The sequence below is a fragment of the Gastrolobium bilobum genome, unplaced genomic scaffold (assembly GCF_033153095.1).
Source record: "Gastrolobium bilobum isolate Gb01-03AN ecotype WA unplaced genomic scaffold, APGP_CSIRO_Gbil_v1 utg11542, whole genome shotgun sequence".
Taxonomy (NCBI): domain Eukaryota; kingdom Viridiplantae; phylum Streptophyta; class Magnoliopsida; order Fabales; family Fabaceae; genus Gastrolobium; species Gastrolobium bilobum.
Genome location: NW_026898298.1, coordinates 238,662 through 263,475, shown reverse-complemented (window position 1 = coordinate 263,475; position 24,814 = coordinate 238,662). Strand labels below are relative to the sequence as shown.

The window sequence follows — 24,814 nt, the reverse complement described above, 5'->3', positions numbered from 1 at the left end:
CGTAGATAATAGTCCCGAGTCTATGCTGGTTTTCAGTGGCAACAACAATGTACATGGTTTATTTGACCTTCTCCTAAACTACAGGTGACTAACTAATGGTTAATTTTCTTGGTAGCTTCCTGTCTAGTTTTCATACTTCATTCACTTAGACTTATTTGATGTTTACTCTTATATTTTTAATCTCGTTGCTGACTAATTTTTATTGTCTGCACTCTGCAGATCTCTCTTGACCTTACTTTCTGGTATGGACGTACCTGTCTTGTGCTCTCCTGTGCCGTTTCGAAATTCTTCTTTGTCTTCTCCTGATGTATGTGATAAGATTTTTTTATATCATTTTCTTTCCTTTTATTCTTTCCATGCCGTATTTCCGCAATTTGTCTTAACGGAAGTTGAAGTAAATTACTGAACTGCCGTACCCAATCCTTTTATTACCTAGATTACTTGAGCAAGAAATGCTATTAACGCATAAGTTTCTTATCGTTGAGTGGTGAATATTATTGTTTGAAGTTGCTTAAATTTTCAAATCTGTGCACTGGATTAGTTTCGATGTATCGTTATTTTCCAGAAAACCATGTAGAGGAACCCATTGCTTGGAAATTAGATTTTTTTTTGTTCATTTGTCCAAAGCTACAATACTTATTTTTCATTTGTTAGCTGTTATATAACACATTGGAATCAATATACTTTTCTTTCGCAGATTAAATGCATGGAGATGAGAAGAGCGGAACATATTGCTGCATCTAATAAGGGGTCTATTTGGAAAGATGGAGAGTCTGCACGAGGATCGTCAGATGGCCTTTGTTGTAGCATTGAAATTAAGGATGCAATTCTTCCACCTTGGATTATTTGTGGTATATGTGCATTGATGGGCTCTGAAGGAAGAAGCTTTGAGGCAAGGTATGTGTAGCCTTTGCTTGGGGGGATACGTGTGACATTGTTAAAATTGAATTGTTAAGATTTGAAAAAATTCATGTAGTCGATACCATTTAGCCGCTTTAGTTATTCATATAAAGTTGCCTTAAAAAATTAGGCTTGGTCAATCCTAGCTCTCTATGACTTTGTTCCGGCACAAACAGCATAATGGAGGAGAATTGGGGTATAAATGTCAAATCCAAGTAACCTTGATTTAACATCAGAGGAGTACTACTTGGTGATGAACCATCGTATCCGGGCTGAGTCTCCCATGGTTTGGGACTTGTCTCAACTCTGGAGCCTGTGGTGAGCCGGTTATGTGGATCTATGGCTAATGGGTTGTAGGAGTCATTGTTTATGGGTTGAGCTATGGTAATGAGGCTTTCTAAATTTGTGAAGGAGAAAATTTAGGTATATTTCCAGGTCCAATCAATTAAAGGAATAATTAATTACATTGAGCTTCGTGCTTATTATACCTAATACTTTTTTGTTTGAGAAATTATACCTACTTTAATTCTCAGGGACATGGTAAAGTACATAAATTAAGGGATGCTGGTGTAATTTTTTATATAAAAAGTAGAGTGTAATAAGCTCTAACTTCATGGGAGGTCAGTGTAATTATATTTTTGCATATTATTGTTTTAAATAATCCCAAACAAAATTTTAGAACTTGCATGATCTTGAATTCCAGATTTTTCCTCCTGCCCGCCCTTATATACGACTACGTTCTCTGCTGCATTGAGCTTATCCTTCCATATAGAGAGCGGTTCATTGTTTTTATCATCCTGCCAATTGTTCTAAGTCTCAAGGGCTCAACTAAATAAGTAGAATTTTCATGAGCATTCATGTTGAGATGTTATGGATTTCTTGGCACCATCTAATTGATACCAGTTGCGTCGTGTACAGTTATTTGAAACCTAAATGATGTTTACTTCTATCTTGTGACATACAGTTTTGTGACGGAACCTAGCTCAATTGGCTTGAATGTTGCTTTAAAATCAACTTGTGAGAAGTCGAAATCTACAGCCGCAGGTAGTGAAAACTTGCAAAACTTTAGTGGTACATTTGGCATTCCAGAAGCTGTAGTTGCCTCTTGCCTGTGGTCAAGTTCAATAAAAGGCGTGAAGTACTGTGATGGTTCTTATACAGCATCTCTATCCCCTGTATAATCATATCAGAACAAGTAACTTATTTTCATCACAATGATGGCTAATCTTTCGCTTCCCCCTCCAGAAAATGAAAAGCAATGATGTTGTATTTTTAGATCCGAAACTGGAAGTTTCGGATTGTTCCACCCTGTTTTTCCAAGACAGGGTGGGTGTAGGTTTCTTTTGTACGTGGTGTAGTCTGTAGTCTGTTGTTTTTCTCTGATGTATCCCAAAAATAGAATATGTAATATCAATGCCAATTGTGAATTGTAGCAATTGCTGCATTTTGAACACTTAGTTCAGGATTACAAAAGCTGTAACCTCATTTGAGAGGAAATAAATTGATTACTAATCCATTCTATCTTTAGTCTCTAGGCACGCGGAGCTGGGGTTTAATTTTATCTGGAGCTAAAAAATTTGACATATTAAATTATCAAATTTTTTTTGTAATTATACAAATTTATTATGAAGAAAAATTACTAAAGTAATAAGATTGATGTTACTTTAACAAATAATAAATATTTATTTAAAATTTAAAATTTAAAATATAACATAAAAATAAATTACTAAAGAAAGTGCAAATTATATGCATATATACATATATGAAATTTTCATGTGATTTTTATAAACATTTTCATGTGATCTATATGAATATTATTTTATGTGATATTAATGAAAATTTATTTCATGTGATATTAATGAAAATTTATTTCTTGTGATCTTTGTGAATATTTTTTTTATCTTTTATATTTTAATTTGGTTTGAGGCCTATAAACTTTAATTTGTAACTTGGTAGGCCCTATAAGTCGAATTATATTTTTTAGTTTTTTAGTTTTTTTTATAATAGGTCAGGCTAGACCTATAAATCAAGTCTTTAATAGGTTAATAAGTCAGTATAGGTTCTAAATATTTTACATAGGCTTAGGCTATCAAAGCCAAAGCCTGGTCTAACTTGGCCCATTTATATCTCTAGTCGTGACTTGTGAAGAACATCAACGTAGAGGGACAACAAACTTCACAATTAAAAAGAAACATAGAACAATCAGCAACAAATGTCTAAAATCATTTAAATGACATTGGATCCAGATAAATCATTTAATTAGTGTTTAGATATTTTAAATTTTTTAAAAAAACAAAGAAGTTGTTAATGAATATGTACAAGAAATTTTCATACTCCATATATATACATATATCTTCATTGATTTTTCTCTTTAACAATTTTAATTGATTAATCGCCAAAATTCTCATTCCGGTTGTGAAATCAAATACAAATAACACCAATAAACAATTCAATTCCATATTTTAAAGAAAATAAAATAAATAAATACAACCGTACAAAAAAAAAGTTATAATAAATAAAAAAAGGGGAATGAATTTCACTCATGTTAAAAACACCCAATAAATAATTATGGTCAGCAAGAATAAAGAAATTTTCTTTTACAAGGTTCAAAAATATAAATCAATTTTTTCCCGAGCAGACAATATAATTACCAATGCATATTCCAAGAATATGTATTCCTAAAATCTTGAGAAAGGAACAAAACATGTACCTTGTCACATAATGGTTGAGTTTCGGGTGGTGAGTGCGAATAAGAAAAAAAAGGTTAGAAGAAAACGCTAATTGAAAAAAGATGAAAGAAGAAGAAGAAGAAATTAAGGAGAAAACAATTTGTTACATGATCATAAAAACAAAGCAACTCCAAATCTTCGTCTGTTACAATTTTAGCTAGGGCCAACTTACAATTTTAGTTAGGACCCAATTATAATTACTTATATAACTTTATATAACAAATAAAATTTATTGAAATGTAAGGCCCCACCTAAACATAATGTGGCTTTACTGTTGAGATATATAGTCTCACATTGGTTGAAGAGCAACTAATGTGGAGTTTATAAGGCCTTGATCACTTCCACCCTTTGAGCTAGCTTTTGGGGTGGTGTATCCCAAGGGACACTTGGATAATTAATTGTCATTTACATTGACTACGAGATATTTTCTTCCCTGAAGAGTACTTAATATCTCCTTTTCCGTAAATAAATCATGAGTTTTAAACTAATTAAGGATTCATATAATCCAGAGTAAATTCCTTTTTGGGTCCCTAACAAAAAATATGATTTTCATTTTCGTGCCTTACAAAAAAAATAATACTCATATTAGTCATTTTTTAGGAACTAAATTAGATTTTCATTGAATTTATGAGAGATCACATTTTCAAAGAATTGAAATTGTAGATGGATCAAAAGTTCACTTTTTTTTTTTTGTGAGAAATGAAAGTGGAGACCATATTTTTTATTAGGTACCCAAAAGAAGATTTACTCGATAATCTTTCATCAACAATTTCAAAAGCTTAATTTATTAGTGGCAAGTACATAATAGTTTTATTTTATATCATATCTCTTTACACTAGTGAACGGAGTAGGAAGGATTAAATTCTCTGCAAAGATTCTATAATTGTGGCCATGGATTGGCAAGGATTACTTTCGAAGCATGCAGAATCACAACGTGGACGTCTACACAAAACAATCCTAACAAAGAATGTCTGAACAAGAACGGAAAAATAATCCTAGAACTCTACACGTCAGAACAAGACAATCCTGACAAACGTGCTTTGTAAGTTGAATTTGACGAATCTTAAACGTTTATTGTTGTTTGATTTATAAAACGAGTTTTAAAGAACAAGATTTATGTCCACAACTTGTCTAGGGCATCACTAATTTTCATGTACCTCCAAAACCCTGAACCCCATAAAAAGTTACGTACCACTTTACCAGTAATCCATACAAGAACACGTGCCTTCTTTAAAATGATGGAATCGGTTCCTATCTCTCACAATCAACTCTACTTTGAAAACCTTTGAAACCAGCTTCGTAGCTGTGTGACAATCTTCACAGACACGCAAGTTTTTCACAATCCGAATAGGTGTGGGGGCTCGAACCTTCATAATTCCATATGCAATGGCCAGCTTCTCACTATGCCTGTGAAGTGCATCTTCCTTTTCCTCTTCATCAATGTCAAACAATGCTTCAGCTGTATTTCCAATATATCCTGCTAATTTTATTTTTTGGAGTATATCTTCCCACATTCTTTCTATTTTCTCTATTTCTGGGTGTGATTTATCTCCAATAGTAAATTCATAAATTTTTCCATCTATCTCAATGAGACTATACCCAGGTGGCTTTCTAACTCCTTTTTCCTTCATCATTCGTCTCATAATAGTAACATCTTTCCACTTGTTTGTGCGAGCATATATATTAGAGAGCAGAACATAATAACCACTATGTTCTGGTCGCATATGGATCAAAATCTTTCCCACCCTTTCCCCAACTTCAACATTTCTGTGAATCCTGCAAGCTCCTAGCAGTGCTCCCCATATTGGAGCATTTGGCTTCACAGGCATTTCAAGAACAAATTTCTCTGCCTCAGCAAGTTTCCCTGCACGGCCAAGTAGGTCAACCACACATCCATAATGCTCCAATCTTGGTTCTACCCCATGATCTCTTTTCATGCTTTCAAATATTTCCATACCCCTTTCAACCAGTCCTCCATGGCTGCAAGCTGTCAACACTGCAGTAAATGTAATGTCTCTAGGAACTAGCCCTGTTTTCATCATTTCTGAAAAACACTCAAGTGCTTTCTCTGCATATCCGTGCATGGCTAGTCCAGCAATCAAAGCTGTCCAACAAAGTGCATCCTTTTCTGGCAGTTGCTCAAAAACCTGAATAGCTTTCTCAACATTCCCACATCTTGCATACATGTCAACAACAGCTGTCCCAAGAATCAGATTCAAAGTCAAGTTATTTCTCATCACATACTCATGAGCTTTCTCCCCCATAGCAAGAGCCCCCAAATGAGCACAAGAGGATATCACACCCACCATGACAGCTTCATTAGCCACCATCCCTTCTGCCTGGAAAACGCGAAACAGATCAACCGCTTTATCAAAACGATTGTTCCGGGCATAACCGCTAATCATCGTGCTCCAAGTCACCAAATTCTTCTCCGGCATAATTTCAAACAGTTGGCGCGCAGATTCAACATCCCCACATTTATGATAACCCGCAATCATGCAAGTCCAGGAGACAACATCAAACCCATAAATCCTCTGAAAAATGCACCTTGCAGCCTTCATATCCCCAACAGTAGCATACATATGAACAAGAGAGTTTCGGGCATAACAATCTTGTTCAAACCCATGCTTAATGATTTGACAATGAGCTTGTATGCCCATAGCTGCAGACTCAAGCTGAGCACATGCCTTAACCAAAAAAGGGTGAGTGATATTATCAGGCAAGAGACCAATGCGTTGCGCTTGGTTGTAATAGTGAAATGAATTTTCTGGGTTTTCACTGTTGGAACAACCTCGTATCAGCGCGTTGTAGATGAAGAGGTTGGGATTCTCTATTTGGGATAAGACCCCGGTGGCGTAATCAAGTAAGTTAGTTGAGTCTACGCAGAAAGCAACAATGCGACTGGCCGCAAACACGTCGAAGAACACATAGGTTCTTAACATATGTGCATGGATAATCTTGAGGTCCCAAACATTGGAACATTGCTCCAATAACACAAGCTTAGGATTCTTCAGCCTCAGCGTTTTCAGAATTGAGTTGCTAGCACCGATGCTAGTCATTTTCATAGACTCGTGTTTCGGCACAAAAATACATTATTATTGAACGATAACGCAACTAGAGCAACAAAATGAGTTTATATCAGAATCATGCTATTCAACGTTTGGAGCTTTTATTCTTAGCTGTGTCCCTTTTTTATATGTTCTTACCATATTGTGTAAAGCTGCCTTCGGGAGCTTCCCAAAGGAATTTTTTTGTGACAATTGTTAAGCGGTTTCCAGGGAAAACCTTTGTTGTATGAGAACCCCATTTATTTATTTTAATTATTTTTATACAACGCATCTATTTAGAGTTAATCATCAAATATTTTGCTCTCTCCATCGCATTTCTATGGACACCCTCCATCAATTATGTGTATGCTGTGGAAATCCATGGTTTTACTGTTTTTATAAAACAACAATTGGTAGCCTAAGAATGGAAGATTGTCATAATAATGATATCCCTAAAAAAATTTGGAAGCGTACAATCAATGAAAAACTGATAAAAAAATGTCAAAATTGATTTTAATCATTTATCTGAAATGTGGACCAGCAATATCAGTTGTCCCTGTGTATGAATTTCTCTAGAAAGAGAACTTGAAAGCTCCCACCTTGGCATCTGTGGCAGAATCCCAGAAGGAAAGTTTCCTTTGCTGGATCTTTTTCTCTTCTTCTTTTTGGGTCAGTTCATCAATTGTTCCTGGAAAAGAAGCCTCAATAGCATTCTTAAACTTATCATACAGATTCACTCGATCCCTTGTTCCTGATACCAGTGTGCTAGCATTTGGCCTTTGAAGAAAATTTAAGACATCTAACAAATTTCTCCTGCAATAAATGATTCGACATTTGAGATTACATTATCAAATGCACAAGCAAAATACACAAATGAAATAATTTGTATTAACGATATATGCATTTTGCTCATCTGCTTATTAATGATTATATCAGAAGACAACATGGGTGGGTCAGTTGTCATGATAGTTTGAATAAGAAATTTATCTATTTTAAAAATTAGCTAAAGGAAGAAAAAAAATGAACTTTCCTTCAGGAGTATATAGGTAATTCCTTGAAGCAGCTCTTTGATTTTGGTGGGTTCAAGCCAGCATCACAGGTGACCATAACCCAGCATCTAATCAGTGCATTACACTACTTAGTCATACATATGATAATTCCTCACTCACCCTCATTTCCAAATATAAAGGACAATTCATGTAAGTTGCAATCCCGAAAATTAAAATGAGCAGAGATGGAAAATGGACCCATGTCATTACAAAATAAGGGAGGCAATAACCATTTACTATCCCTTCATAACCGCAATGCAGGTCCAAATAAATTTTCAAATGTCTAGCCCAAAGGATGATACTCTAAAGTGCCAAATTCTGAGATGCCAAAGGATGTTTTAAAATCAACAACAAACAATGAGTATTCAGGTCAAAATGTTTCACACAGGGTCATGCTGCTCTTCCATCGAAATATCTGCTTCCTTCAAGATTCTAAAGTTTTGGAATCTAATAAATACAACTAAAATCAGGCACTTGATTACTTACAGAACAAGAACTGACTAGTAAATCCATCATACCGTTCAAAATTTAAACATGTACCTAACTAAATTACTAAGGATTTTTTTAAAGAAAAAACTAGAACTAATTCTTGGAAGACCAAGAAATATAACTTCTCATCACTACCACAAAGCGTCACCAGTCAATTCAGAAACTGACTCAAATGAGATTGCCATAGTATTATCCAGCTCTCCTTAACAATTAGTTCCAAGGGATTGAAAATCACCACACAGAAGCTCATATAATTAGTATTTTATTAATCAAACTTCTGAAAGCTACAGAAAGCAATAAAGAACCTCACCTACTAACATAGTTTTGGGTTATGGCTATAGATTCCTCCAGGTTGATCACCAAATGCCACCATCCATTAGGCACAAATATAACCTCCCCAGCTTTACATATGCACTCAATTGGTTTCTTTTTCCAAATTTTCGTTGCACCATAAAAGTTCATGAACCATTCAATTATTGAAACAGGAGATGCCACCTCTGCACCATCAGGACTAGGATGAACCCCAGGTGGAATTACATCAGGAGGAAATAATACCCATTTCTTGGACCCCTTGATCACTGCATTCCAAGCAGAAGTAGAATTTGGATCAACATGGAATGATGATCCAGACCCAGCTGGTCCAATAATAATCCATCTGTAATCAGGTCTCTCATTGCCCAAAACAACAAACAAGTCCTCCTGAAAGTATACTGGAACTTCATATTCAGAACCCAATTTTGGAACTTTTTCAACAAATTTTGGATCAAACAAATACAATGGTCTTTCTTCTCTAACTTGATCCGAGTACCCAAAATAGTCTCCAAGCTTCATCTCCACTGGCCCAACTGAAAACTTAACATCACCACACAACTGCAACAAATAATCCCTATCCCAATTTCTCAACGCATCCCAATTATCAAGACACCCTTCCAACAACACCGGCTTATTAGGCTCCTCAAAATTCAACACAAACTCTTCAACTGAAATACCTTTCTTTCGAACTATATTATCCCTCTCCAGCCATTCGGGCTTCATTTCAAGATTAGCACAGAGCCAACTCTGAAAGAGATAATCAGAATAAAAGTCTCTAACTTTGAAACTCTGAAGAGCACTACTCGAGATATGAAATGAAGGGTAACAAGAAGCAACATAAGTAGATTTCCAAGACCCATTGTACCGAAACCCACCAAGAAGATTATCCAATACAAGATTCTTCCAAAGGGGTTCATGGTTGGTAAAAACATAAAAAGACTTGCTTGCAGTGGCCAAAACCCCCAAACTGGTACCATCCAAAAACCCTAGAATCTCAAGAACAAGCTCATCCGTAAGTATATGAAGATTACCTAAACCCGTGTCTCTGGAGTTGATGGAACCTGGGTTGAGATAAAGATTACCCAAGGGCTGAACTCCATGATTGTGTGATGGTGCAGAGCTTTTGATTCTGAAACCTTCCTCAGTATCTTCTTCTTCTTCTACAAGACATGGTAACTCTTTTGCAATGGAAATGCAGTTTTGGTTTCTGAGCTTGCGCGTGTTTCTGTTTCTGATGTTTTTCTTTGTCCTTCTTCTGACACGGGACAACAAGTTCCTCACCCTGAAGCTCAGCATCGTAGAAACGCGTGTTTCGAGTGTTGCCGCCACGGCACTGCTCGAGAATTTGCAGTGAACGTTCCCAAACCCAAAACCAAAGAAACGCGTTTCTAATGTTCTTTAGAATAAAAACGTTTCTGATATTGGGATAAAAATTGAAAGAGTAAATTACCCTCTACAATGTTAGGTTTATCGTGATACCAGTAAAATTTAGAAATTGGTATATCAAACAGGGTATAGTGTTACACTAAATCTTGTTCATTAGTTTGTTTGAATTTAATAATTTTTATATCTAATGTCAAACTTTATTTTAATAATTCATCTATAACTATTTCGATTATTATTATTCAAAACAAAAATTAGAATTATAACACATTTTTTATTTCATAAATTATACAAAAAATTAATAAATAAAAAAGAAAAGAAAAGAGACAATGAGATATAATTTTTTTTTTTATTTTCTTAGTGATAATATTATGTATTTTAATTTACATTAATAAACATTTAACTGTTTATATTGATATAATATTAAATGTATTAATAAGTAAGTGTAGGTGTAAAGTGTAGGTGTAAGTAGTGAAATTAATTGATTTATTGAAGAAACAAATTGATGAAAGAAAATTTAGGTAATTAAAATTATAAGCAATTAAGATTGTGAATAGACAAATAAAAATACTAATAGTATCTTAAAGTAGTACTTAAAGAAATCTATCTTATCCAATGGATGCCAATTGTAATGGTTAAAAGTGATTATTTGAACTTTAAGATTGGAAGTTAATTGTAATGGTTAAAAATTATATCCTACGAGAAGCATTATTGGGGAGACCTTTAAGCCTTTGTTACAGAAAACAAAGGAAGACTAACTAAGATCTCTAGTCTTACTTACTGCACAGAAATCTGCTAGGAAGAGAGCATGCATGTCCGGCGAAAGATAACAACTGCATCTTTCAGGATTAAAATAGCTCAAGGATGCACTTGTTATCGATTGCAAAAAAATTAATAAATTATTATTTTTAATAAAAAATTACGAAAACATACTAGTTTCGAACCATTTTATAAATCAATTGCAATAAGTCTAGTCCAAATAAGGCGATACTACTCTCGCCCAATTTGGGCGAATTTCCTTTGGCAAACTCACATTTTTTAGGCGAGACCACTATCGCCTAATTTGAACAATACCCGGCACCATTCATGTGGTGACAATGGCACAAAAAAATTAATATTTTAACCGTAAAATTTTGGAAAACCATAACTTTTAATTCAGGTATACAAATCAGGTACTTTTTTTATTAGGGGAAGGATGTTGCAACAACCAAGTAGTGTTACTCCCAATCAATTTCACCGTTAAATCGATTATGTTGATTCAACGGTTATATTTATTTTCATCTTTGTATGGTTATGATTTCCCATTAAATATGAATATTTATAACCATACAAAGGTGGAAATAAATATAAAATATTAAATATGAGAAATCATAACCATACAAAAATGAAAATAAATATAACGATTGGACCAACATTATTGATCTAACGATGGAATTGATTGGTAGTAACACTACTTGGTTATTACAATATCCTATCCCTTTTTATTATTCCATATAATTTTTCGAGATCTACGCAATGACATCTCATCTAAGGGGGTTTGGTCACAAATTATTTGGGGTGTTAATCTTGGGGTGATAAAGGAAAATAAAGAAAAAAAACAGATCATAATTGATTGATTTTCATAAATAAGGGAATTGATGATATAACTAATATATGGAAATAAATATAATATTTTGATTTTCTACAATTAGTTATGAATGCAAATGACACATTTTGTTTTTTCTCCCACCCAAAAATCATGTGAAAAATCATAATCATACAAAGATGGATTAATGGTAACAAAAGAAGATAAAGAAAAATGGATCTTAATTGACAGATTCCCATAAAGGACTTGATGGTATAACTAATATATGAAAACAAATATAATATTTTAATTTTTCACAATTAATTTTGAACGCGAACGACACATCTACGTCTGTGAAATAGTAGATGTTAGAAACCCAAATAATTTGTGAACAAATTTCCTTCAATGAGATGTCATTGAGTAGATATCGAAAAATTATATGAAATGAAAACAAATATCTGATTTGGATATCCGAGTCAAAAAATATAGCCTTTAGAAGTTTTACAATCAAATTATTATTTTTTATGTCACGTGTCACAGCGTGAATGGTGCTGAATCTCGCCAAATTAAGTAAAATTGGTCTATCCTTTTTTGGGTGAGTTCCAAGAGAAACTCACCTTATTTGGGCGAAAGTGGTCTCGTCGTATTTCGGCGAGATCCACTACAATACATTCATAAAATGATTCAAAATAATTATATTCTTGTAATTTTTTATTAAAATAATAAATAAAAAATTGCGGTTATCGATTGTGTACCATTTTGAAAAGTTTATGTTTATAAACAAGATTCTGGTCTGCCATACTAGAAAAGCAAATGAAGAAAACAATTTAAGAATTACAAAAATAAAATATTCATTTTTTTCACACTCTTTAAATTGTTGGGATAGATAACTTAAGAATATATATATATATATATATATATATATATATATATATATATACATATATATATATATATATATGAGTTCATTTTTCTTAAAGTTACTTTAGACAACTTTGTAATGTTCACCGGATTATAATAGTCTTTATTATTCTAATTTTTTAATTTTTCAACCTAAAACGACGTCGTTTCGGTGAAATTAGACAAAATTGTCTAAAGTAACATTAGATATTTTTTCCCTTATATATATATAAACATGTATATAATTAATTAAATATTTATTTGATATATTAGAAATTTCTGTTTTCTTATGAAACATTAGAAAATCATATGATTGTGAAGTTTGTGGTATATGTTTGGCACATTAGAAATTTCAGTAATTGATCACTCTTTTTTAGTGCTATATGTTTGATGCAAAAGGAAACTGCTAATAACTGTGTTTTAATGACATTCAAGTAAATGTAGATATTGTGTATTTTAGAAAATTACAATGTCTAGAACGTAACAAGTTCAAGAAGGTGCATTGTTGTTTTTATTTTTGAAGGAAACTATAATGTTGTTTTTTGAGTTGACATTAATTTTATTTTATTTTTAGAACTTAACATAAATTTAGACTTTTAATAATATAAAAAGGCATTAATTAAGTCCATCAATCATAAAAAGTTGCTATCAATTTAATTTCTTGATAATAAAAGACATTAATTTAATGCCTCAATTTGGTAGTTTGTACATATTCTATGTTTGAAGTACAAAATTAATGTTACAAATATTTCAAGTATTAATGTGATCTCAACCCAATTTTTAAGAACCGAATTAAATATTTCCTTTAATTTTTGTATGGTAATGCGATAGTTTATATATATATATATATGATAAAATTATTTCTACAGTCGCTTTACGTACAACAAATGTATGGTTATGATTTTCCACATTTAATGTTTTTATCTTTTGTATGATTATGATTACTCGGGCTTTTTGACCCTTATAACCCTTTATTATTAACTAATTACCGATTTGACCTTGATTATAAACTATTTCAAAAATTTAACCCCCTCAAAAAACATAACACCAATCTGCCCCTGTTTGACCGTTGACCACCAAGCCTACCCGGGTACACCCCTCTGTACCCGGGTATTTTTTGAAAATTTTTGTCTACCCGGGTAAGGAGGAGTGTACCCGGGTATTGTTCTTCGTACCTGAGAAATTGCTTGAATTATTTACCCGGGTAGGGAGGGGTGTACCCGGGTAAATCTTCGACCACCCATTTGGTACTTGCTATAACTGGGGCAACTTGTAGCTGATGGATATAAGAACAGATATGATTTATTTGTTTTTACCACAAGTTAATTATATTTGCGGATGTGTAATTAATTGTTTCATGGTAATTTTTTTTTCTCTCTTTTTTACAGCTAATGAGATAGATCAGTATTATCAAGTTAAGCATGCCTAACCAATTTGAAGAGCTTTTAGCTTTGAGAATAGATTTGGAATTTCCATACATCAACATTTTACTGCTCATCAAAGCGGTCCCTGTTCGTATCGATTATGATGGGGTCTACTTTTATAGTGTTAACTGAGAATTCCCTTTCTAAAATAATCATTGAAAAATATTTGTGTGCTTTACAGACCCAAAAAAGTTGCAGAGGCGGAGCATGTGATAGTGGGTGCCTCTATATTCAAAGCTTGGAGAAGAAGAGTGCATGGGAGATCCAAAGAGTAATCATACCCGGGTGGTCGAAGATTTACCCGGGTACACCCCTCTCTACCCGGGTAAATAATTCAAGCAATTTCTCAGGTGCGAAGAACAATACCCGGGTACACGCCTCCCTACCCGGGTAGACAAAAATTTTCAAAAAATACCCGAGTACAGAGGGGTGTACCCGGGTAGGCTTGGTGGTCAACGGTCAAACAGGGGCAGATTGGTGTTATGTTTTTTGAGAGGGTTAAATTTTTGAAATAGTTTATAATCAAGGTCAAATCGGTAATTAATTAATAATAAAGGGTTATAAGAGTAAAAAAGCCTGATTACTCGCATTTAATAATTTCAAGTATATATATGGCAAGATTTGATTCTTGCACGTATAGCAGCTGCAGAAATGTAAAGTGTAAACCACTATATATATGTGTGTGTGTGTGTGGGTTTCAAGTAATCTACGGCTGCTGTATGTGCAGCAATTAAATTTGGAGAATCTTAACCTTACAAAGGTGGGTGATCACATTAAATGTAAGGAATCATAACCAATCAATGGTTTAAATTTAATTGTTGTACGTATAGCAGTTGTAGAAATAATTTCACCTACCTACCTATATATATATGTTAGGATCCTTTGATACCGGTTCAAATTTTGAAATTTGACATAAAATTTTAACCGTTGATTTCTGTCAATCAACAATCAATGACTATCATTTATTGAAAATTAATAATTAATTAATAATTTTGATTGACGGAAATCAACAATTAGGATTTGGTGTCAAATCTCAAAGCTTGATACCGGTGTCAAATGATTTTATCTCATATATATAGAAGATCCTTTGATACTAGTGTCAAACTTTAAAATTTGACACCAAATCCTAACTATTAATTCCGGTCCATCAACGGTTATGATTTTTGTCAATCAAACTTATTGATTAATTATTCAATTCAAATATATGATAGCTGTTGACTGACAGAAATCAACGATTAAAATTTGATGCCAAATTTTAAAGTTTGTCATCGGTGTCAAAGAATCTTGTCCTATACCAAATGGTGATAGCTCAGTTGACGCATGGGAGCTAAGCAGGTGGGGTTGAGAGCATGTGTTCGAATCTCCCCAGTACCACATTTGGGAGGGGTTTAAAGCCTTAATCCTGGACCCGCCCCGAATCGGATTAGTTGCGAACAATGAACCGATCAGAATATTTCAAAAAAAAATCTTGTCCTATATATATGAGGTAGGATCCTTTGACACCAGTGTCAAATTTGAAATTTGACACCTCATCTGAGAGCCATTGGATCAAAAAAGATCAATGGTGTCACATGCTTACAAATCAGAGTCATTGATCTTTTTTGATCCAATGGCTCTCAGATGAGGTGTCAAATTTCAAATTTGACACTGGTGTCAAAAGATCTTATCTCTCTCTATATATATATCTATAGGGATAGGATCCATTGACACCAGTGTCAAATTTTGAAATTTGACACCAAATCCTAACCGTTGATTTTCGCCAATCAACGGTTATCATTTATTGGTAATTAATGATTAATTAATAAGTGTAATTCCCAATAAATGATAACCGTTGATTGGCGGAAATCAACGGTTAGGATTTGGTGTCAAATTTCAAAATTTGACACCGGTGTCAAAGGATCTGCCCCATATATATATATATATATATATATATATATATATATATATATATATATATATATATATATATATATATATGGAGAAATATATAAAAAGGGAAAAAAGATGTGGGACTACAAGTTTAAAAAAAAAAACCAACACGTTAATCGAAGGATTAACAGGAAAATTTTTCTCCTTGAGAAGCTGATTGCCGATGTATATATATTATTAAACCATAAAAATTATAATCATAAGATTTTATAATTTTTTAAAGTGTATATATATTTTTACACTTTTAAGACTCAGCAAAATCAGATTACAGTAATCAATATTGTGCAAGATAAAATCTGATAGCAAGACAGAGCAAGAATTCTAAAGTCACAATGACGTACTCAAGAAATGTCATTGCTTGAAAAATTGGGTTAGGAGTGAACGTTTTACATCTCCAAAAGCAGACAAAACGTGCAAAAAAATAAAAATTGTGTTTGGTTTGTATGTTTCCTTTTTGCACATTTCGTCTGCTTTAAACTAAATCCAACTAGTTCCATGTTCAACCTCATCAAAAGAATAAAACCCATAATATGAGCCAAAAAGATCTCTTTAGTTTCTTTTGTAATCTCTACACTTCAGTCAGTAAAAAAAAAAAAGTGCGTACAGTCACTCATTAAACCTTGTTCTTCCTTGTCAGTTGTCACGTTCACGAGTTACCGCAGAAACACTCAATACACCTCAAAACTTAGAAGTAAAAGGAGAAAAAGCAAAAAATTCACCAAACTTGGCTTTAATATCAGGGCAAATGCCGTGTCATCCAACGTGATAGTTAACGACTACAAACCCATCCACTCTAGTTTCATGATATTAACACTCGCTAATTTAATGCTAAAAAAAGTAACATCATCTCAAGTTATAAACTCAGGCAAAGTGAAGATACGGAAAATTCAATTAATTATCACCTATTTTTGCCTTTGCTTTTCCTTCTGATAATAATCAAACGCACGGCTTCACCTCATTTTTTTGAACTTTTTTGGTCAAGCATTGAGTTCTTTCCCACAAACAGAATAACCTGAGGGTCATGACTCATGACTTGAACAAAATGGGTCAAGGAAAGAGCAGCTACCAATTGGTTTTGCCCACATTCCTTGGTCAAAGTTATAAACCTTATATATTAACAAAATATACCTAACACAATACATCTATTCAACAAACAACGCTTCCACTCTCAAGGATTGAACTTCAGAAAAAAATAGGTACTATATTAAGAGTGAAGACCCTTACATTATGTCATGTACAGGAGAGGACTGTCCACAGACATGTACCTCGGCTCAACTTCAAAAAACCATACGAGCGAGAACGCTCAAATGTCAAATCATATCCAAGTTTCGCCAATCAACCAACGAATTAAATTCAATTTAATAAAAATGAAATGAAAGAACACTGCACAAAATATCACTTCTTAGGCGAGAAAAATCTAGGGGAAAAAAGTAGAAAGAAAAAGTCTCATTGTATAGTGTGATAAAGACTCGGTGCTCCCACATACGAGCCAACCCTGCAAGCTAACACAGGAATAGGGGAACTAATCTCCCACCACTTGTGTCCTTGAAAGATATCTCCATGACCTTAAATGGGGTCCCTTGTCAAGTAGCATTAGCAAGCCGGCACTGTCAGATGGTAGCCCGAACATATACCTACAGTAACAAACAGTTCAGATGATGGATAATTTCTGGTCAAACGATCAATAAAGGATTCCCTTAACCAATTTTTCTGTTTGCGACTTGGTTAAAAACAACAATTTACCCTCTAAACTTATCCTGCAAGTGTCATAAATATCATCATAATTAGTAAACACAACACAGTGAATTTGTTATTTGAATAAAATGCCTGTTTTGGGAGGACTATATCAGTATGCAATCACCAATTCTCAGAGACAACCAGAAAAGTTCTACCATAGAAATTCATAAGAGATTTTGTTCCCCTTGAACTTAATTATCCAACATTATTATCATTCAAAGATTATTACACTCAATGTTGGTGTTGTGCAAACCAGAAAATAATATTTTTAAGAGATTATGACTATGTCCAACATTTAATAAGTATGCTTAAACACATCCAACATCAAAGGCCACTGAAGTGAAATTTCACAGGAAAACAATGAACCTTCAGAAATATAGATTGCCTGGATCAATTTTACATTTTTTATTTTTTATTTTTTTTTGGAAGCATTAAGCATTATGAGCAAAGGCTGCTTGAATTGTAAATTATTGTTTTCTTTAGATGATTTCTGGTTAAGGAGGTTGCGAAAATTATGCTTGATTTTGCTCACTTCAACAGAGTACACACTTCAACAACAACAACCAAGCCTTATCCACTAGGTGTGGTCCACGAATTTTTCAAACAAAGATTGTAGCTACTAGCTACTTACTTGATTTGATGAGCTTTCTTTCTCCAGAAAACAATTGATGTGATCCACTGAACACAAAAAGAAAGATGAAATAGCATAAGTGCTGCCATCAAAATCTTTAGTCATGAGATGAATGAAATGGGTAGAGATTATCTTGTGGAACCTTGCTAAAAAATGGGCAAATTTAAATACGATTAAGACACTGTCTGTTTTTAAATTACCTTAAAAACTGTCAAGAATGACAAGCTGCCAACAAAGGATGGCTTTCTAACTGCCATTCTTCTTTGGGGTGACATCTCTTTGGACAAATGTTGAGCTATTTCCTTAAGTAAAACAAGCTGTGCCTTATCAGTGCGCATTGAAATGATTGCCTGCCTCATTGATTCCCTATCGGCCTCAAGTGCTTGAAGCCTCATATAAAGCTTCTTTGTGTATGGATCTTCAAATTCTGCCCCTAAATCCCTTGGAGTGGTTGCATAATTATCATAGACACCAGCTCCAGCTTTGAACTCAGAGTCAATTGTATAGATTCTGTCACTCACATCATCACCATCTTCTGATGCATTATCTACCTTCTTTGAATTGGAATAGTCCTCTGACTGCAAGACATAATCCATCTTCCTAAAGCTACCATTGAGCTTGGGAGAATCCATAAACTCAGGGCCTAATAATGTTGATTCACAGGAAAATTTCCTGGAATGTTTAGTCCGTCTCGGAGACTGCCCAACTACCACCTTCTCTAGAATATTTTTTCCTGTGAAATCCCCATCCATCTGGCTATAAGTGGGAGTTCTCTCCATTTGAGATATCCTATTTTCTATGCTCCTCAAACGGTCCTTAGGAGTTTCGCCAAACACATATTTCTCAACATCTGTGTCATCATTATCAGAATCCCCAGCATGCATTACATTACATCTCAAAGGAGGGTACTCATAAGGGGGAAATTCATACTGATCAACCTCTGTCTCTGACTCAGTAAGGCCAAGACTCATCAACCTATGCTTATAAGCCTGAACTTCACACGTGAGTGCCTGAATTGCCTGTTCTCTCTTATACAACAAATCCTCCAACACCAAAAGCTCCTGCTGATCATGCGACACCCTCTCCTCCACGAATCGCTTGAATTGACGCGCTTCCATCTGAAGTTCTGCCTTCTCCCTCTGTAACCTCAATATCATTGACATGGCCTCATTGGCGGCCGAAGACGCCGCATTCCTCTCCTCCTCCAATTCAGCATACAAATCCTGTATAGCTTCTTGTTGTCTGCTAACAGCCTGGCGTAATGCAGCACATTCATTCCCAATTTCCACACGAGCAACCGGGTCGCAGTCCAACCCGGGCACAGAGAATTGGCTTTCCTGTTTCGATTCATCATGCTTCCGTTTCACAGAACGGAGCCAATCCCCTGCGGAAGGAGAGCAATCACACCCGCAATCGCAATCACAGCATTTGTAACGTTTTACAGAATCGCCCGAAGATTCCGAATCCATAAATCAATATGCATTCAAACCCGGAACAATTTTGAAAAACAAAAAACAAAATTCACCAATGGTTTCAACAAATGAAGAATCCAGTAACAAAAGATATGTCACAGGCATTCTCTTCCCCTCCCTCCATGCCAAGCACCTTCTCCCTTGGATCAACCATTCAGACCACAAACCTATTAACAAATAAATAACGTATGAAACCATATTATTATATTAATATTATTATCATAACAACAATAAAATAAACCACTTCTGCAAAGAGAGAAATATTCCAAGGAATAATAAACATGGACAAAATTTGATCCTTCTGTTTTCACCTTTTGCTTTAAAAAAGCTCAAAACCTAATAATTCATAGAGGAAAACTTTATCTACAGAATAAATGAGGGATATTTTTAAAAAAAAAAAAAAAAAGAAAGAAATTTGGAAGAGGAAGAATGACCTTGAAGAAGTGTGGTTGACAAATGGAGAAGGGGGGGGGGGGGGGGGGGGTGAACCCGTTTTCTTGGGATGAATGAAAGAACGCGAGTGTTTGATTTGGAGGGAATGATGATTCGGAAACCCTAGAATTGTTTTTATTATTACCCCCCTCCTTCTCTTTCTCTCTCTCTCTGCTATGTATTCTCGCTTTTCTTTATGTCGTTTTTGTTCAGCTGATGCGTCTTCTTCTCTCTTATTGGAAATGGATGGTTTGTTTGAGTCTAAGTTTACAACTATTTACCGCGTCTACTCTTCTTATTTTAGTAATTTGTATAATCCCACACGCTCTTAATTTTTTTTCTTTTAATACATAAGGAAATATTATAACACAAATCATGTTAACGGGTCGAGCTGAGTCGGACTTTGATTTTAATAGGTTAAGTCTGTATTTAAATATGTCAAACTAGCCTAACCTATAACATGTTATGAATATAATTATCAGCTTGTGATCTGAATTATTTACAAAAAAGCATGACTTGGCCTATTAAAAAGAAATAAGAAAATAAAAATTTATCAAAATAGAATATATGATTAACAAATAAAATATATGATCAACGTAAAAATATATCAATAATAGCAAGATCGCGCGTATATCGTAAATTTAGAAGGTTTGATCGTCCTTAAGAATTCGATCCTTGTAAATAAACGTTGCTAATCGGCGAGCATGTCACAGTTCCAAGCGATAGCATCCTTGAAGGATCCGACGAAGAGCGACCTTCAACAAGACAGAAAGGTGAAATGCTTGAAAATGACTTTGATGGAGAACGATTGCTTGATGGCTTGAGTGAGTTAGACGCGACGATGAGGGTAAAAATTAGGTTAATATAAAAAATAAAATAAAAAAGAGTTAATATGCCAGTTCGACGGACTTTAAGACCAAATTTTTAAATTAAAACATGAAACCTTTTTATTAAATAAATTTCTATATAAGTCTAAGGCTTATCCAACAACCAAAGAAGTTATTATCTTTTCAAACTTCGGATTATTCAACAATTCTTACAAAGACGTGGACAATACGTGCAGCACTGTTAGACACGTGAATCTTTTGCATCATCTATTTAAACTTCTAATATGCAAATAAATAAATAAATAATTTATTTGATTTTTACTACTTAATAAAACCTATTTGTTTTCATGATGATAATAACGGAGAGATAAATGGGATGAAGGGAAAAGACAAATCAATGGCTATTCTATAACTAACTGAATTTTTCAGGTGTTTATTAGATAGCACAACTTCTTAACTATATTAACCATTTGTTTGTTATCTTCAAATTTGACCGTGCCAATTTTGGTACTATGACGTCAGGTATCCATCTTGCATTTGGACTAGCATTCTTGACCAATATACAAGTGATAAACATGTTATCAGAAAAGAAAAGAAAAGTGATAAACATGAGAAATGGGGTTAGTTAATTCTCATCTAACCTTTCAAAGTATTGATATAAATTTACTTGAATTATAAGTAAAATCAAAATTTTCTAACCTTGAACATTTCTTGAATTTTTTATGATCATTTTTAAATTCAAATTGAATAAATTTAATTTATAATCATAACAGATTTTATTTTAGATTTTTTATAACGATTTTGCGTGTTATTTTAGAACTTAAGAGAGTCTCAATAGTAACTTAAAAAATAAGAAAATGGTAAATTAAGTGAATCAATGATAAACAATTTTTGGAGAAACCCTTGTGTGTGGTCCACTTCTCAATGCTGCCACCTAAACACATTTTTGTCTATACATTAAGAAAAATGCATTTATTATGTTACATAACAAATGAATAATTGTTATGTTAAAGAAAAAACAAGATAAATTTATTGAATAATGTGTCCTTTCACTTTTTTAATATTATATAATTTATCTTTTTCTTAACATAACAACTATTCATTTATCATGTAACATGACAAATACATTTCCCATACATTACTACATGATTGATTTTGTACTTTATGAAGACTATTCAAGACCCGACTAATTTTTCTTCTTATATTAAGATTTTTAAGAACTTTTTTGATCTAATGATTCTTAGATTAGGTGTCAAATTTCAAATTTGACACTGATGTCAAAGGATCTTATCTCATATATATATATATATATATATATATATATATATATATATATAGGTAAAATTATTTCTGCAGCCCCTTTACGTACAGCAACGACAGGTGTATTGTTATAATTTCCTACATTTAATGCTTTCATCGTTTGTATGGTTATGATTCCCCGCATTTAATGTTTTCGACTATATGAATATGGCAAGTATTTGATTGTTACACGTACAGCAGCTGCATAAATGTAAACTTCATATATATATATATATATATATATATATGTGTGTGTGTGTGTGTGTGTGTGAGCGGGAGAGATTGAGAGATAGGGAGTAAGAGTCCTGGTTATGGATAAAAATTAACGGTTGAGATGGGCAGTAAGACTTGTAAGTCTTGTACCGGAGTTAAAAGATCCCTCCCCATATATATATATATATATATATATGGGCAAAATATTCTTACACTGATATAAGAATAAGAAGTCTTATATCAAATCTTGATCATTGATCTTTTTGTATCTAACAGCTCAAATTTGTAATAAATCAAAATTGTTAAATATAAATATGATAAATAATCAAGATTTAGAGTGTAAATTATATGATTTTTAGACATAAACATATGATTTTGTACCGGCGTAAAATGATCCTCAAGCGCACGATTTATATGATTTTGAATAGGACAATACTCTAACTTCGATTCCATTTGAACTTGTTATATACTTTTTTTCTGTCAATGTAATGGTCTTATTTATCTACTTCTATTCTTAATACCCGTATTTAATTAAGCACTATTAATTTGATGTAAGAATCATAAGATACTAGACATAAAAAATTGGGTGTTTGGTCACACATGTACGTACGTATGTACGCATGAAAATTTTGGATCATATATTTATGTAATTTATTAAATGATACGTATTAATTAATTATTAATTATCAATAAATAATGATGGTAAGATTGATAATTCAATTGTGTTGTCAAATAATCCTGCCATATATATATATATTATATTGAATTTAATATGTAAAATAAGTAAATATTGACTATTTAATAAGGAATTAATTTATCCCTAATCAAAAATGATTTTATTTTATGCATTCAAACAAAATTAGTTATTAAATTAATTTTTAAAGTAATTCTTTAAAGTAAAAATTAACATTTCTTTTAAATTTATTTAAAGTAAAAATTAACTAATTCATCCCTAACTAAAAGATATTTTATTTTATATCATTAACATCACTTTTAAAAATGTAGAGTATTAAACAGACCAAATCCAATACTAAAAGGCCACTCTTTACAACTTGAGTTGGGCTTGAGCTCAGGGCTCGGCATCTTAGCAAAGGGGCCCTTTACCATGGTTTTTGTATCAATTTAATGAGAAGATAGCTAACAAATAGACCAGGACTCTTTTGGGTCTAAAATACTTCTCGATTCTATGAGCAAAGATGTGTTTTGGTTTTGGGGGTCATATAGAATTATAGATCAACTAGAAAAGCTTCTCTATGCATTTTAACAGTTCCTACTTGGATCAATAGTCCAGCGCCAATTGCCAAGGGAAGAATTGAAGCCGATAAAGTGGTTTCTGAGTTATGACTTAACAATATATAGTCAAAGCTAAAAAGCTTTCTCCATCGAAGAACATAGAATTCTAACCTTGTAAAGTATTTTGAACCCAAACCATATTTGTATATATTTACCACTAGGATGGGGTATACCAAGGCCTGATCATGGATTGTGGTTTCAACATATATATATCTTTAGAAGAGCATAGCCAATTTAGCTTTGTGATGACCCTGTGCTATGACATGTTAGTGGGCAAGGTACTCATTTCTTGCGCCAATAAGTGAGGCATGTCATGATTACTGTCACCCATTTATTAGCTGAGATTCACCGACGGGTCATTATTGTTGATACTCAAAAAATATTAAATTGTACAATCATTGTAACTAATTTTAAAACATGACTTGGCGAAGGGCCATATTCTTTCCTCCCACTAGTTTGAGTACTTTGATATCTAATTGGAGATACAATAACCCGATTTTGACTCGATTGGTATTAGTGTATTACATTAAAAGAATAGGGGTTATACTGTGCCAAGCAAGAGCGGCCCAAAGGAAAGGATGCGAATTATCTAAGGTAGTGTTTGACATAAGAGTTCACAAAAGATACGCATGCATCTGATTTTGATATTTTCTATAGTCCATATTTGGTATAAGGTATTCAAATATTTTCCCAACAAACTTATTTGTTTAGCCTTTGCAAAATGTTTGAAAAATGGGATAAAAGCACTGTTCTCAAATACCACTTCTAAGATGGTATATGTAGTTAACTGACTAAATGACAAGAAGATCAAGAAAATAACACGGTTCTTTGACGTTGCAACCAATGTCGAAGCACCATCATTCATACTTTATACAAGGGTTATTAGGGTTATTTTAGTCTTTTTAACTCATTTTCTCATCAATATTTTACCTTTAACCAAACATAAACTTACAAAATTTAACTCAATTTTTCCGTAATATTTCGGCATACCAAACAACTTTATTTTTAACTTTTTTCACCAAACTCATTTTTTCACCATATTCCTAGTAATCGTATTTCTCTCATAAAAAAAAATTTCCTACTCTACCAAACACAGCTAAACTTTGAATTTTTTTATTATATGCATATAAAATTATATTTTCTTGAACAATAATAGACTATTAATGTTAATAATTAATCTCTCC

At 33.2% G+C, this 24,814-nt stretch overlaps 4 protein-coding genes across 4 annotated transcripts; 1 reads left to right on the top strand and 3 right to left on the bottom strand.

Annotated features, from left to right (window-relative positions):
- Nucleotides 1-11: 11 nt before the first annotated feature.
- LOC133314617 (uncharacterized) lies at nt 12-2,182 on the top strand. Its single transcript, XM_061516115.1, has 4 exons — nt 12-84; nt 220-307; nt 698-897; nt 1,865-2,182. Exons 1-4 carry the CDS (start codon nt 23-25, stop codon nt 2,079-2,081), a joined length of 567 nt encoding a protein of 188 aa, XP_061372099.1. The 5' UTR covers nt 12-22; the 3' UTR covers nt 2,082-2,182.
- A 2,571-nt stretch (nt 2,183-4,753) lies between these two features.
- On the bottom strand, nt 4,754-6,694 carry LOC133314668 (pentatricopeptide repeat-containing protein At5g06540). The gene has a single exon (XM_061516182.1). It carries the CDS (start codon nt 6,692-6,694, stop codon nt 4,826-4,828), a length of 1,869 nt encoding a protein of 622 aa, XP_061372166.1. The 3' UTR covers nt 4,754-4,825.
- Nucleotides 6,695-7,047: 353 nt separating this feature from the next.
- Nucleotides 7,048-9,822, bottom strand: LOC133314662 (arginine-specific demethylase JMJ22). Its single transcript, XM_061516173.1, has 2 exons — nt 8,525-9,822; nt 7,048-7,489 (listed from the first exon to the last, which is right to left on the bottom strand). The coding sequence occupies exons 1-2, from the start codon at nt 9,820-9,822 to the stop codon at nt 7,249-7,251; spliced, it is 1,539 nt and encodes a 512-aa protein (XP_061372157.1). The 3' UTR covers nt 7,048-7,248.
- A 7,105-nt stretch (nt 9,823-16,927) lies between these two features.
- On the bottom strand, nt 16,928-20,206 carry LOC133314633 (myosin-binding protein 7). The gene is made up of 4 exons (XM_061516139.1): nt 20,001-20,206; nt 18,295-19,733; nt 18,095-18,141; nt 16,928-17,360 (listed from the first exon to the last, which is right to left on the bottom strand). The coding sequence occupies exons 2-4, from the start codon at nt 19,561-19,563 to the stop codon at nt 17,249-17,251; spliced, it is 1,428 nt and encodes a 475-aa protein (XP_061372123.1). The 5' UTR covers nt 19,564-19,733; nt 20,001-20,206; the 3' UTR covers nt 16,928-17,248.
- Nucleotides 20,207-24,814: the final 4,608 nt, after the last annotated feature.